At 47.0% G+C, this 15,813-nt stretch overlaps 1 protein-coding gene across 4 annotated transcripts in view; it reads right to left on the bottom strand.

Annotated features, from left to right (window-relative positions):
- Positions 1–2,465: 2,465 nt before the first annotated feature.
- Hnf1b (HNF1 homeobox B) overlaps positions 2,466–15,813 on the bottom strand; it is a 52,134-nt gene continuing 38,786 nt past the window's right edge. For all 4 annotated transcript variants that reach the window (XM_005076928.4, XM_005076930.4, XM_005076927.4 and 1 more), the window contains exons 7-9: positions 14,477–14,671; positions 12,008–12,126; positions 2,466–3,397 (exon numbers count right to left, since the gene is read on the bottom strand). In XM_005076928.4, coding sequence (XP_005076985.1) covers positions 3,377–3,397; positions 12,008–12,126; positions 14,477–14,671 — 335 coding nt within the window. In that variant the 3' untranslated portion in view covers positions 2,466–3,376. The remainder of the gene's footprint in view (positions 3,398–12,007; positions 12,127–14,476; positions 14,672–15,813) is intronic.

Raw genomic sequence — 15,813 nt, 5'->3', positions numbered from 1 at the left:
ACGATTGCTTGTTTTCTGGAGTGGCTTTTGATGCATTTAATTCCCTATTCAAAGGGAGCTATCAGCCAGCTTTACCTCTAGCACAGCTGGCTCCTGCCTCCTCCTGACTTTGTCCTTTCCTGGCTCCCAGAGTCTTCCTGGGAGCCCTGTTCTCTGCCCCCACCCCATTTAAGGAACAAGGACAAGTTCCAGCCTCCTGGGGGGATCTCCATAACCTCCCATGTGTCTCATTCTATCTTCTCTCCCTGCGGGAGGCGAAGCCTACCAAGTCAAGCCCTCTCTCCTTGGATTTGCTCTTCCTAAGCCTCAGTTTACCACCTCATTTGCCTTGTACCATAGAAACAAAAGCATTTGACCAAATGCCCAGCACCACACAGGTGATAAGGAAATCTTGATTGACATCTGGAAGCATCAACCCAGCCCAGAAAACTCTACAAAGAAAGAATGCATACCAATACAGCCTGTGCAGATTTCAGAGATCCAAGCCATTGACATTAACCCTGTCACTTCTCAAAGAACCTTAAAAATCAGGTATGGTTATTACCATCACAGTTTTCCATATGACTGCGGTGCTGATCCTAATCAAGGTATCTGGACTCCAAGAAGCCTATCAAAGGCTTGCCCCCAACTGTGGGTGGAGGGCTCCGACTTTCAGTGCATTGTATTCTTATCCACCTGAATTCCACAGCAAACAGGACAAGCTATCTGTACCTTGGGAGGGGAGGCGCCACCACCACTGGGCTCAGGAACAGTTTAGTACGCTTGAGACAGGCTTTCATTAAGGATTTCATCTGTTACCCATGGATGGTAAAATGAAGAGGGTCTAACCCAGGATGCTCCCTAGAACATGAGTGGGTCCTGGGAGAAAAAGCCATCTGTTTGTGCTTGGTGGGTAAAAAAAATTGCTTAGAGAATGCCAGTGATTAAGGGAGGAACGGATGAGGCTTTTTCAAATCTTGGGCAGTTTCCACCTTGACCCCCATTAATGGGTACCTTTTAACCTCTTTCAGCTGAAGGGGTGTTAGGAAGGGCCTGTCGGTGTTCTGGGGACTATCAGCTACCTGGTTCTCCTTTCTGTATAACTTGGTTCAAATAGGGTTTGGCTACAAAAAGTTAAGACAGCCCGGCAGTGGTGTACACTTTAGTCTCAGCACTCAGGAGGCAGAGGCAGGTGGATCTCTGTGAGTTCAAAGCCAGCTGTACCTAAGTACACTTCCTCCCTCTCCTTATACGGATGACCTTGCAGATCAGTAGGACCTCTGGTCCTCAGAGTTATTGCAACAATGCCAAACAACCTAAACTGTCTAATTCAGGTTCTTGCTGGTCCCCAAACAGTGTGATCTGGCTATATATAGGGCTCCAGCCAAGGTTGAGGCTTCATGCTTTTCTGGAACTGGACATGGCCTCTAAAAGCTTTTTAAGAAAGATTTTATTCATGTGCATGTACGTGCTTGTCTGTATGTGCATGCCCTGAAATGAGCAAGAGAGCAAGAAGAGGGTGCTGGGTCCTCTGGAGTTGTAGCTACAGGTCGTTGTGAGGAGCTTCACATGGGTGCTAGGAACTGAAGCCGGGCCCTCCGCATGAGCAAGTGCTGTTAACAACTGAGCCATCTCTCCAGATCCTGGACTTGTCCTTTCAGGTCACCTCGAGTAGCGCAAGGGGATCTTTGCTATCTGTGTGTGTGTGTGGTGCTCACTCCTGTCCTGGCTTCATCTCAACCTAATTATGAACTTCCTCCTCCCCACCTCAACCCCAAATTACAGTCCTGGAACCAGTAGGGACCAGTATTTTATGTCTATCTGTCCCTGCTTTGAGCACACAGTAGGACCTCAGCAAAATTTTCCCAGCTCTCTGAGAATGGTCATCTTCCAGTATAGTGGGATATATGAAAACCCTGCCACCCAGGGAATGTCACTGTAGTTGTCCTGCGTCTACTTTCTCTGGGAAATACTTGTTGGAAAGTAGAAAAAGCACAGGCCAACAGGATTTGCCACAGAAGAGGCGGCAGAACTGAGGCCAAGGTAGGATCCTTCCTCCCAAATCAGCATTGAATTCATTAGTATCCTCAACAGAGAAAGGACCAAGGAAGTGTTGGCATCCGCAAGATCCCTTTTTCCTGGCCCCAGACACTTCTAAGAGGCCAAGAAGGCATGAAAAAGCCTGGAATCAATGCTTAAAATGAGATTTTAGAAGTTCCCTACTACATATTTCCCCCTTATACCTTCATTCTTTAAGACCAGAATTAGCTGTGTGACCTTATCCGTGTGATGTCTGATGGTTCAATGACTGTTTCCCACATGAAAGCATGAGAAAACTAACACCCAAAGAAGACACAAGTGCAGGCCAACCCAGCAGATACACACTGTATCTTCAGTGGACTCGCTGGGAAAGCTCAGAGACCAGGCCAAGGGTTCTTGGTGAAACCATAACAGGGGAGAAGGTATGAGAAACTCGAGACTCTGCGCAGTGACAAAATAAATTGCTTTAATGGGAGGCTTCCTGAGATGGCCGTCAGCCAGTCAGTATCCTTGCCCTGGGATTTCTTGGAGGATCCATTGGCTGAGCCCCAGGCCTGCAGGAAGCTAAGGCATCATGTCCCACCCCTCTAGAGATCCAGAGGTGTGTCTTAACATCAGGAGAACAGAGCTAGCTGGCAGTCTGTCCAAAGTATGCCATCCCTGTGGCCGGAGGGGAGGTAAAGAGATTCATTTCCCACTGTGGGTGTTTCTTCATGGGGAGTGTGGAGGGGACAAGTTACTCTTGGAATTTCAACTCTGACCTTTACAAAGAAAAGTGATAGACACTTTAGTAATATGTACAGGGTGGGGGTAGATACCTGGAAGGGAAATTGCACTTAATTACAATAGTTTATAGTTTACACCCATTGGACAAATTTACTTCTTTAGAAGAAATCTTGAGATCATCTGGGATGGGAGAGGGAGTCTGTCAGTATTTACAGTGTCTGGCTCAGTTCAGTAGCACACGTCCTCCTTGGTCCTACTGGTCATTTCAGTAACAGATTCAAGTTTTTGCATCAGTTTGTTCGATGAAGGATTGCAGCGTAGACTCCACGGTTTCCTCGCTTCCTGGTGCACCACTTGGCACCAGCCACCTCTGGGAGAAACAAGAGCACTTGGCTTCTTGGGAGAGGCATTATGACAATACTGCAGAGAAGAGAAGCTAGGCTTCAAGCTGCACCTCGAGAGAGCAGGTCATTCAAGGTGCCTGCAGGGTGTCAGGTCGGCAGGGACCTCTCCCGGGCTCCAGGGTGCTCGTCGGGTCACTGGGTTTTTCATGACAGCTGCCCAGAGAGACTTGATGGTGTGGAAAATGGGGTCCTTGTTGCTGCACAGAAAGTGAGTGGTTGTGTAGGCATCACCAGGCTTGCAGTGGACACTGCAGAGGAAGAGAGAGAGGAAAAAGGCTTAGCTGTGTGTACGCAGGCCATTAGCTTCTCCCAGGGACAGGACATGCAGCTCAGCCAGCAAAGTACCTGGAGGTTGGGAGTTGGGATTGGGTGGGCACTCAGCTGCATTGCACATTCCCTGTAGGAAAGCTTTCCCTGGCAATTCTAAGGAAAGAAGTGCATTGCCAGAGACCCTGAGATAGCCCTGATTTGCTGCCCTTACCCCTGAAGTGGGGTTTTATGACAATGACATTTATACAGTGCTCAGAGAGCTCACAAAACAGCAGGGTGAAGAGCTCTGGGCTTCTTGTGGAAGTCTCTTCCTAAGACCTCTAAGAGCACAGCACCGTAGACCACTACTTCCCAAACTTGGTTGGAACAATCAGGACAAGGATCCTGCTAAAACATAGATCCATTTCTGGTTCTTAGGCCTAGGAGTTTGCATTTGTAGTTTAAAAATTATTTACATTTATTTATTCATGTGTGCGCGCACCCCCAGTGCACATGTGGAGGTCAGAGGACAGCTTGTATGAGTTAGTTCTCCCCTTCCACTATGTGAGCTCCGTGATCAAACCCAGGTTGACGGGTTTGGCGGCAAGCTCCTTCACCAGCTGAGGCAACTTACCGGCCCAAGGAGTGTACATTTCTAAGAACTCCTCAGGTTCTGCCGATGCTGCTCATCTACCAGAAGCAGCAAGGCCATAAAGCCAGTGAGAAAATGCCCCTTTATTCAAAGTTCCAACAAGGGAGAGGGCTTTGGAAAGGGTGGTGCTGGAGAGATGGCTCAACGGTTAAGAGCTCTGACTGCTCTTCCAGAGGACGCAGGCTCAACTTTTGTTAATACTGCAGGTTTTCCTTTCAGCCTAGTGACTTGTTCTCTCAAGATGCTACCTCCAAACATACAAACATCACACTCATGAACCGGTATAAACACAGGCCTATTATCCCATTATTTTCTTACTAATCAGTGCTCTCAACTATGACCCCCATGAGGCTATCGCAACATCACGACAGATTTTAAAAAGCAAGGTTCAGAGTGAGCTGGGATGGTCCAATGGTTCAGAACCAGGAAGAATGGAACCAGAGCCCTGGGTTGGTTGCTAAACAGCATTCTTTCTATTTAGACTTTGTTTTCAGCCAGATTATTCTTTGTGCTTCATTATCTGCCTCTATAGAAGGGGGGCTTGAGTGGGCTTGGTTGCATTAGCACAGGTGAAGTTGCCTCAAAGGTGTTAGCATGGTCATTATTAAGAATATCCGGCACGGGCCCCTTCCTCTGTTCTTGCTGCTCTTGAGGGCTCCTAAGAGTGGGCCTGAGCTATGCATTTGTGTGAGGAGCTGGGTTTCTGGTCCTCCTACATTCTTGAGGCCTTGGTCAGGATACTCTGATACCCTTTGCCTCCTCTTCTTGCCTCTGCCCACCCCCACTCTCAAGTCTCTTTACTTCCCCCAATCAGCCCCTCCCCTTTCCCTTCCAATTTTCAGATTTCAGGTGGAAGAGAGAGAAAATGGCTTGTGACCTCGCAGGTTTCAATAGAAGGGCAAACAAGAAGGGTAGATAAGGAGACGCCAGTGAGATCCTATGACCTGTCATTAGGGATGGGCTTCCCAGCTATCAGGTGTTTGCTCACATAATAAAATGGTGGCAGAGCCCTAAATGTTGTCAAGGGAACTGGAATTATTTGCTCCCCTCAGAGTCTAAACATAAACATCTGATAAGGTGTGCACTGGGGTCCTAGTACATCCAGTTCCATGGGGGACGCTGGCACAGAGGATCATTGTATGATCCTCTGTCTGGGGGTGTGGTAGCTGAGGCCTTCATCCTCAGAGTATTTGTTACATAATGGTGGGAGCTAATACATACCGAAATTCCGTCGTGTGCAGACACTGTGTTTAGGGCTTCACTTACACAGCCTTTTATCTGTCATCATTTTTAACATTTACTTATTGCAAGTGTACAGACATTCACATGCCATGGCTTGTGTGTGGAGGTCAGAGGACACCTTGCAAAAGTCAATTCTCCCTTTCCACCATGCTGATGCTGCGGAACTACTCAGGTCACTGGTCTTTACCTACTGAGTTATCTTGCTGGCCTCCATCTACCCTTTGAGGCAGGTGGCTGTTATTTATCCATTTAACCCATTACTGAGTGCCTGCTATGTGTCCAGGGTGTGCAACTGTGAACAGGACCAGCCTATAATTTCACACAGTTTACATTCTAGTGAGTTTGAACAATGTGCCACTAAACATCACACGCATATATCCTATGTCACCAGCTTTTAGGAGGAGATGAACGCTCTTAGAGAAAGGAGGAGATGAACACTCTTAGAAAACAAGCCTGATAAGTTAGGCTGACTTGAGGGACTCATTTAGGGAGGTTGTGACATTTTAATTGAATCAAACGAAGGAACAAGCATGGAAAGCCCCACAAATTGTGCTTCAGGCAGAAGAGGCCAAATGTACCACGCTGAGTGTGGCCACTTGCTGGCTGTGGAGTCCCTGGTTCCACTTAAGCCCAGTGAGCGAAGGAGGAGCAGAAAGAAGTGTGAAAATAGTAGCAGCAGCAGTAGCAGTAGCCTGACCACCCAGAGCCTTGTAAGCGACAGGGGAGTTTTGACAGGGGAGGGATATGCTTGATTTATCTCTTGAAGAGATCACTCAGGCTGCTGCCATCAGACCACAGTGTTGTGTGTAAGAGTAGAAGAGGGAGTCAACGGCCTCTGAAAGAGACTAGTTAGAGACAAGAGAAGCCTGAGCTTGGGCTAAGATGGTGCCCATGGGAGTGGTGAGGAGTGCCAAATTTAGGAAGTATTCTAAAGGACTCCTAGTAGAACTTAAATGATGGACAGGATGTGGAGTATGGAGAAAAGAATTAAGGTCTCTTGTGAGAAATGAGGGCAAGGGTTTTAGAAATGGGATTATAAAACAAGGAAGTAATCTGGGTATGGGGAAACGGTGGAGGCGGGTGGATGAAGAGTTCCTGTTTTTAATGGGCTCAGTTTGAGAGGTGTGCTGCACATATTAGGCATGCATGTGTCTCACTAAAGATAACACTGTCAGTGCACTCTCAGTGGGCAGAACTGCCTTGGATACAGATCACAGGTGCCAAAGTCATGGAATTGGTAATGTGAGCATTAATGATAAGAGGTCAAAGAGTGGCCCTTGCCCCCCCTCCAATATTGAGTGCTCCAATATTGAGAAGATGAGTTGCCAGCTAAAGGTAGGAGAAGGAGTACTGAGTTACAGGAGGAGATGGTGTCTAAAATTCCAAAGGGAAAAAGAGCGAGTAACGGGCTGTGATATGCTATAGGAAAGCAGCCACTAGATCCACAACATGGAGGTGATAGTAATCTGGACATAATGGAGTATGAGTCTAGAAGCCAGCCTGCACTGGTCTTAAAACTGAAATGAAAGGAAGAAAGGAGAAGATGGGTGAAGACAAACAATTCACTTCTGCTGTTAATTCCTGTCAGGTTAATTGAAAGTATTCTTTATATTTATAATTTTAGAGATGTGGGAACTACAATCTGCATGGACTATAAGTAAAATGCATAAAGACTTACAATAGCAAAGCTTGCATGCTTAGTCATGAGGTAAGATCATCGGGTAGGGACAGGAGAGATAGCTCAGAGGTTAAGAGCACTTGCTGCTCTTACCAAGAACTGGAGTCCAGTTTCCAGCACCCATATGGCACTCATAAGCATCTATAACTCTAGTCCTAGGGAATTCAACACCTCTTTCTGGCCTCCTATATGTACATGGTGCAAAGATACACACAGGCAAAACACTAACAAAACAAAAACAAAAATAGATGTTTATAAAAACATTCTGAGTGAGACTATAGGGGGAAATTAATATTCTTGGTCATTTATAAACTTCCTTCTCATTCTCTGGACACACTCAGGGTCACTGGCAGCAGAAACAAGATGTGATCAAGTTTCTGTGGACCTGAGGTTCTCTTGGGTCAAGCACCGAGGAATACGTTCTACTGCAGTAATCTTCTTGCAGTCAGTCCTTGCAATTATCCCATGCAAGAGATTTCATTGTATACAGAAGGGAACTGAGGCTTGACATATTCCCTGAGGGCATGAGTAGAAGGTGGTAGAATTTTGAGTCTGGATCTGGCCAACTCCCAGGCTTAGCACTCCTAGTCATCAGACCATCTTGAGTCCCTCACTTGAATAATGAAGAAGGCTTGACGAGAAAGGACAGCTGTAGAGGACTCACAACGAAGCAGCCCACCTTTTCTTGCCAGTACCTCCGGGGGCTTATCTTGACCTCTCCATAAACTAGGAAGTGAAAGAGTAGGTAGAGAGAACTATGGGAGCAAGGGTCAGCTCACAGCCTGCACACTCTAGTTGTGACTGAAGCCATTGGTTGGTGTAGTCTCTGCTACACAGGAGCTCAGTCACAAACCTCTCGGAACATAACGCACAACACCCAAGAGCTGAAGGGGAAGAGACAAATTCTCCAGAAAGGACAGATGGCAGGAGCTACAGGAGAACACTTGGCAGCTAAGGACTCCTGAAACTCCACCCTGGAGGATCCTGAGGCAGGTCTGTAGTAGCAATAGTAAGTTCTGGAATCAGCTAAAAGTCTACAGTCTAGTTTTAGCTTCCTTATACATGCCCAACCCTGCATCATTATCATGCTGCTTAAGCATGCATAGCTATCAGAAACCTGTAGACAGCACTTGGGAGGCAGAGGAAGGAATATCGTTGCAAAATTGATGCCAGTTTTGTTTGTATAGCGAGTTTCAAGCCAGTCAAAGATCCTTCCTCTTGGATCTAGGTTCCCAAATACTGTTCCCTTCCTGCTAAAACAGAAGCATGCTTTCACCCATCTTCCAGGAAAACAGCAATTGCTTCAGATGCCACTGAAATCACTCAAACCATCCTCTCAAAACAAACAAGAGAGAAAGAAAGCTCTTGGGAGGTGAGTACTGTGAAGTTTATAATTGTGTGAAATTATTCATATCCCTCTTCATCTTTGAGCCTTAGTTTTCTGCAAAAAATATCTCCTTAGCAGAGAGAGTGGGGGGAGTTAGCTAGATAATACATGGTAGAACAGCCCCTTAAATGTTTGTTGGAAATTGGAGGTACTAAAAAGTACCAGTTCTGAATCCATTTCCTCATCTATCTATCTATCTATCTATCTATCTATCTATCTATCTATCTATCTATCATCTATCTATCTATCTATCTATCTATCTATCTATATCCATCCATCTATCCTCTACCCATCCACTCACTCACTGAATATTCACAAATGGCCCAAGAATCTGGTAAAACACAAAAGATTTGGGTACTATGGGTGGCTCCTGAACCACTTGCTTTTTTTTTGCTAGAAGGAGAGAGAGAGAGAGAGAGAGAGAGAGAGAGAGAGAGAGAGAGAGAGAGAGAGAGAACCTGTCTGTTAAGCAACAAGGGGAACAGTGATCTAGAGTCTAGACCCAAGATGATGAGCCTTCATGAGAAATGACCATAATCTTGAGACATGTTGCTGCCAGAGCCTCCTATGATTACATATTGACCAAACACTGAGGTGGATGCTGAAGCAGGCAGAAGGGGAGACAATGGCTTCATAAAAGAGCACAGACAGAAGAAGGAATGTAGAGGGAGCTTCCCACTGCACCAGAATATGCCCATGACAGCCGGTTAGGCACTTGTGAGACAGGGTAGGGTTTCCCCATTTATAAAGCAAGCAGCAGTCTTAGTGGGGGAGAACAATCCAAGCTCACACAGCAGGAACTGATGGTGTCAGAATTAATTCAGGTGTCCTGGCTTTTCCTACCACTGTACAATGCCTATAAAACAGTACTGTCCAGGGTGTATCTCCATGACCCAGGTATGGCACGCACTAGTTTCTGGTTCCACACACACACACACACACACACACACACACACACACACACACACACACACGTCAGCACATGGACTGTTCTGAGAAGCCCTTCCCAGCAGGCTCTGTTTAACCTAGCAGTTCCCAGAACATATTTGACCAAGGACCCAGGCTCTCCCATATCTCACATGCCCTAACACCTAGCAATGGTTTTGAAACCATCTCTCTCCTATATTCCTTCTCTGTCAGCGTTTCTTTATGAGAGCACTGTCTCCTCATTTTAAAATGAAGAAAGAGCAAAGCTGCTCATGTCCCTGGTGCCTCTGGAACAGGGAGTGTGTAGACCATCTTCACTCCAGTCTACCCTCTTCCATTCCTCCTTCTGCTTTGGTTTGAAGCAAGCTTTTTGTTTGGAACTTAGCATAATGTTTAATTTTCTCGAGTTCCTAACCACTGACAACAACAAAAGCACTGATGATTACCGTGAGCATTTTCAAGCGAGAGGGTAGGTGTTTAAATGGAAAGAGTTCAGGATTTGGAATCAAAGACTGACTGATGTCTGGGGGCTAAGTTCATCTCCATGACCTTGGGTAGGTCACTTTCCAGTCTGGGTTTCAGTTTATGTCTTTGAATTTAGAAGGCTGCAATTGAATGAAAATGATGAGACAATGTTCACCAGAGAGAGGTACACACTACAAAGCCATTACATTTTTCTTTTGAGACAATGCTCCTCTTGCCTCAGCCTCCTGTGTCTTGTATTACAAGCGGTTACCATCATGCCCACCTGAGTATTTTTAATTCTTATTAGTATAATAAACATCTACAATGTTGCAGAGATAAAGATCTGGTCACTTATGAGATGTCCTGGAATATAGAAACAACTTCCTAATAGGTCAAGAAAGCTGCTCATGCCAACTTCAAGGTTGACTAGTCACTGCCCAGCGGAGGGCAGAAGCCACGTGGGGGCAGACGGCAGCATCTTTGGGAGCTTCTTGAAGCGGGTTAAGATACTATTTCCTGAATCCAGAGGACTCGTTTCAACAAGCAAGCATCAAAGTCAATGTGGGAAAGACAGGGCTAATTAATCACCGCCCCGTCTAGGGCTGCCCAAGCGGTAGATGGATTGATAAACCTTTAAAAGAGGAAGGTATTCCCAAGGAGGGCTGCTGCGCCTGGCTGCCTCCCTGACTGAGATTGGTGAGCACAGATAAATGTTTTCCCTGATGGTTACAAAGAGAGTGGGAAATGGCACAGTAGTCAGGAGGGAGGGTTGTCTTTTAATCTTCTATTGGGTGAGAGAAGGATGGTAGAGTGGGTCCCACACACCTCTCCTTCTGCCTCCAACTTTGGAGCCCAGCAACCCAAGCTATGTATTTAGCATCCAAGATACGCCAGGCACTTAATATGCATGTCCTCTCCAAATCCTTGAAACAAGTAGAAGGTACGACAGTTATTTTCAAGATGAAGAAATGAAGGCTCAAAGGAAGCAGTAGACGCTGCCCTACTTCACTTTAGGTTCCCAACCCTCCAAAACTGCTGTGACCCTTTAATATAGTTCCTCATGCTGTAGTGACCCCCAACCAGAAAATTAAGTCATTACCACTTCATAACTGTAATTTTGCTACTGTTACGAATCGTAATGTAAATATCTGATATGCGACTCCAAAGGGGTCATGACCCACAGGTTGAGAACCACTGTGCTAGGGCCAGAAGAAGATGAATCAAGGAAGGAGTCAAGACTCCTGAGCCCATGAAAGAATCTGCTCAGAAGCTTGGAGCAGTGGGTGAGGTGTGACTTGCGGGGCTCGGGGGGTGGGGTGAGGGAGACATCAATGAGATCAAACCTTGATGAGTGTTTCTGACATGAAGTTCAAGGTTGTCGCCTCCTTATCTAGCAATCGATAGAAGCCAAACAGTTCCCACAGTACACAGACCCTGACTGCTGAAAGGTCTTATTGTGTTACTCTGGAATCCACAACTGTGTTCAGACGTCTTGTCCTGTTTTCTAGTTCTCGGTGTCCTGTCCGGTTGTCTGAGCTACATCCCTCCCTGTTGGCTGGTTGTCTTTATTACTCCATCACCTCTTTGCGAGGAGGGATTACTCATCCTCTGAGGCAGTGACTAAGCTGCTGGATCCCCTCACTTTTGTATACACCAGGAAGTTGAATTTAAGTTTCTTAATAAACCATCAAATGGGAACAGACCTCTGAAAAAGTCACACTGCCTGCTGGGGAGTCCCCAAAGGGTTAGCACAATTAGGTTGGTCCTTGGGCTTATTGTGCCTGGGCGTGGTATGGGTCCTGGACCAAGAGAATCAGTCCCAAGACTCCTGATTCATCTTTTTCTTTCCTCACTGACTACCTTTGCAAAGCTGGTGACACAACAGACATCCTGACCTTCCCATCCCATCCTGGAAAAACCCTTTCCATGGATCATCAACCATCTCAGTCAAGAATGCTCAATTCCAGTATCTGACAGCACTATGCCATCCAGACTCCAGTGACCCATCCAACTTCAGTCTGTATTTAATACTCTTGTTGGGGAGCCATAAGCCCTTTTGGCCTGTGGCCCATCTCTTTTGCCCTCTGAGCTCAGGGGTTCTTTTTAGCAGGTAACTGGAGGAAAGTCTCATAATAAAACCATGTATGAGTATATACTCACTCCTTTGGTACCTTGACAGTCTGAGTCATCGCATGCACACACACATACGCATACACATGCATGCACATGCACACCCTGGCCCCTCTGGTTGGCATTACCTGTTTACTGGAAGACATGCTGGTGAGGGTATTGATGCTACTGGTATCTGTGACCACCATCGCAGATGGAAACCGGGAGGTGTGGGAATACTGAGGGGGTTCCTGTTTATGTGCATACACTGGAGAGACAGAGAGAAGACGAACTCAATATATACACACAGTCACAATACCACCATAAGCCAAGCTGTAGTTCTTATTCCTCCTATGGAAAAATCCTAGTTCTGTAATCAAGGTGCTCAATCTTGGCTTGGTCTCCTCCCTTGTAAAATAAGGATGACATCTATTGTAGAGGAAAAGATTGTATGTAAACTGCTTTGAACTAAATACATACCTGTGCACACTTTCGTTTCCCTGACTTTGGGTAAAATATTAGGAGCCTAAGCATCAACAAGCGACCTTGTGCATGTGGAGTATGCCTGCTGGCCAACACAACACTTATGCTCAGGTGTGTGCTTACTGTTTACGCCGCGATTCAAACTCCAGGTTTCCCTTCAGAGTTCTAGCCGGATTAACAATAGTAATTAGATGCACATGCAATTAACTATATAATTCTGGGCTATTCCAGTTTCACTACAATGGTATCAAAGCCTTACAATGTCACAGAAATATGAAGAATAGACAAAAGGAGACTTGCATGTGACTCAATATTTGGTACTTGCCTGCCACATCTGGAACCTTGTGACTCATGTTAGCCATCCTTAAGAATCATGTAGATCCTAGGTCACCTGACTAGCTAATGAAAGCATGTGGATGCCTGGCCACGAGGGAGGGACCAGCATGTTCCCAAAACATGGACCCTACCAAGGAGGCCTCCAGTATGAAATGGAGGTGAAGGTCACTGGCTGCTGGTTATTTCCTGGTTTATCCTCCTGGGCTCTCTCTTCATGGCTAGTCAGGCCTGCTGGATCTGAGCAACCCCACAGGTCATGGTGAACACTGGGATGCTGTCATCCCCACAAGGCCTGTGAGGTGAGTAGGGGACCCAGACTCTAGGGGAAGGAGAGTGAGGCACATGTGGGTCCTAGACTCTGCTGTGGGCTGTGGCAGAGTTTTAAAAGCCAAAGATATGAGATTGGAATGTGAGGGGCTGTTTAGAAACCAGCCCTGCAGGCCTGAATCAGGACTGAGCCCTGAGGAAAGAAGGCTGAACCGGGCAGTTCAACCTCAGACTTGTCGTTTGCCTGCCGCAGCTGGAGGAAGGACTCTGGTCCCCTTTGTCCTCCTTGTCTCTTAAGAGTGACTTAGTAAACACACTTGCATTTCTGCAATGCTTTAGGCTTATGAAGGGAAGGTCACCCATATTTTTACTTCATGTTCATAATTATGAACATGCCTGTCTTATGCATGGAGAAAACGAGATGCAGGGTAGCTAGTGGCTATATAGCTGTTTAAGACTAGTCTAGACTAGATACTTCCTGTAGTAGGCAAGACGTCCATCCCCCCTTCTATAATCTCTTAACTTGAAAATTGGAGCTATAGCCAGGCCTGGCCAGAATAGCAGAGGCCTGAGGTCAGGATGGAAGGCAGGGATAGGAAGGCATAAAAACCGAATGTGGGGACCCTCTGCACGTGGCAGAGACTCTGGTGATCCTCGGCTTGGTAGAGGACAGGAGGTATTTTCCATATCAGTTGATGGCTTTACTTTGTTTGGTTTTTATGCTGTATATATAGTCACTTATGTGTGGGTGCACATGCATGTACAGGTGTGTGTGCCTGGCTGCATGCATGTGTAGGTAGGTCAGAGGGTAATCTCGGTTATTTCTCCTCTGGTGTGATCTGTGTTGTTTTTTGAGACAGGCTCTTTCACTGGCCTGAACTCACCAAGTATGCTAAGCCGTTGGCTAGTGAACCCCAGGGATCTACCTGTCCCCACTCCCCAGAGCTGGGATTATAGGCACATGTCACCACACCCAGATTTCTGGAGGTCCAAACTCAGATTCGATAACAAGTGCTTTACTGACTCTCTCCAGCCCTTGTCTGTTTTGTCCTCAGTGCCAGGGATTGAACTGAGGGCCTTATGCCTGTTAGGCAAGTGCTATATCTCCATCCAAGCCTCATGGTTTTCAATTAGAGATTTCCAGGGTGTGTAGGCTGTGGGCACTTAAGACTCCAGAAAATTCATCTGTTTCAGAGAGGCAAATAGATCACAAGCTGCGTGCCAACTCTGACCATCTGCGGATGACTGCAAAGATGGTGCTGAGGGAATGTGCTGTGGCCGATTGATGAGATTTTCAAGGACTTGGGATGAGAAACTGCTGTGTGTTTCACGGGCTTTGCCAACTCCCCTTTGAACGGTAGGCCTATACTTTCATCTGCAAACTTCCTCCTCTGGAGCCTTGGGGCCGGAGAAGAGGGTAGAAAAGCAAGAACAACATCCCAAGAGCTAAGCTTAAGAAATTGCCTTGGTTGCTAATAGACTGGGAAAACCAAGCCAGTAATCTTCCAACCCCGGCACGCAGGTGTCCTTACTGTGGGAGTTCTGTAGCTGAGTCACTGCAGCCATGAAGGGCTGCTGGGCCATGTGGCTGCCTGGGCTCTGCTGCATAAGGGGCTGCTGGTGAGGACTGTGTAGCTGTTGGGAGAACTGGACAGGCTGGAGGGCTGCCAGGCTGCTGGCCACACTGTTGATGACGGGAACACTCTGGGCTTGGGAGGTGTTGAGGCCTGTGGGAGCAAGAGACAAAAGTCAGAATGGTACTAGGGATGAACAGATGTGACAGGGCAGCATCTGTCATAGATAGAGCCCCTGCTCGGTGTATGTCACTGGGCTGATCCTGTTATGGAAGAGACTGCACGGAAGAAGACTTTACAATCAAGGGAACCTGGAGAGAAAAGTTTCTGAAGCCTGAGAGTCTCCCCAAATCATCCGATGACCTCCCAAATTCAGCTCCTTTGGAGGCACCAGAGCCCTGGGAGAGCTGACTCTGTTTGCTGGCTCCACGCATGCTGGACTGTGAGAAGCCTGCCCTGGTGTCCTCTGGCATGGTTAAGGGTGTCCACTTTAGGGTTTGGCTTATTACCCAGATCTGTCTTTCCAGTAGAGGGCAGCAATAAGCAGCAGCCCCTCCTGCCCTGCATATCGCCCTCCCCACCCCCACCCCCACCACCTCAAGTCAAAGAAAACCTTCTTCCACAGTCCTGGAAGGAAGAGGTCTGAGGATACACAGTAGAGCCCGTAAGGCCCCTGGAAGAGGTTGCACTGACTCTGTTGTCAGTAGCAGAGAGAGGAGGAAAACAGAAGACCTCAGCCTGTTTGTGAAGTGGACACACGCTAGGACTTTTGGTACCCGAAGAACTAGGTTGGAGGAGGAGGAAGCAGTAAGTTAAAGATGTGACAGTAGGTCTGGTCTTCCGTTCTGGGGACATGGGGAACCTCTGTGCTTTGGTATTATACCCCGAGACCTCTTTTGAACCCCAGCCACTACTGCAAGGCCGGGGTCTCCTTGTAATCTTGTTGCTCCCTGGTGTGGCCCTGGGGAAGATGAGACTGGATCAGAGTGGAGGCTAGAGGGTGAATAGAAAAGATCCCCCAGTCTCTGTTCCGGAGCTGCCAATATTCCCTAGTCCTTGCTTTCTGGGAAGTCAGAGGTGGGGGATGTGATGAAGAGGGGATCCAGAAAAAGTCCTGTTGCAGAGGGGAGGTCTGCCGTGTCTTCCTGCAAGGGAGAGCACTTCGAAAGCTTAAGCAGGATTGTGGGAAGTCCTCCAGGGAGACAGCACAGTCTTAATCGCCCACTTGGAGCTCTAGCAGATACCGTTATCAGAAAGTTAAAAGGTGAGACCCTTGAGCAGAAAGGAAGAAAAGA

Source organism: Mesocricetus auratus, unplaced genomic scaffold, assembly GCF_017639785.1.
Source record: "Mesocricetus auratus isolate SY011 unplaced genomic scaffold, BCM_Maur_2.0 Super-Scaffold_100007, whole genome shotgun sequence".
Taxonomy (NCBI): Eukaryota; Metazoa; Chordata; class Mammalia; order Rodentia; family Cricetidae; genus Mesocricetus; species Mesocricetus auratus.
This window is presented reverse-complemented; position numbering and strand designations above follow the sequence as displayed.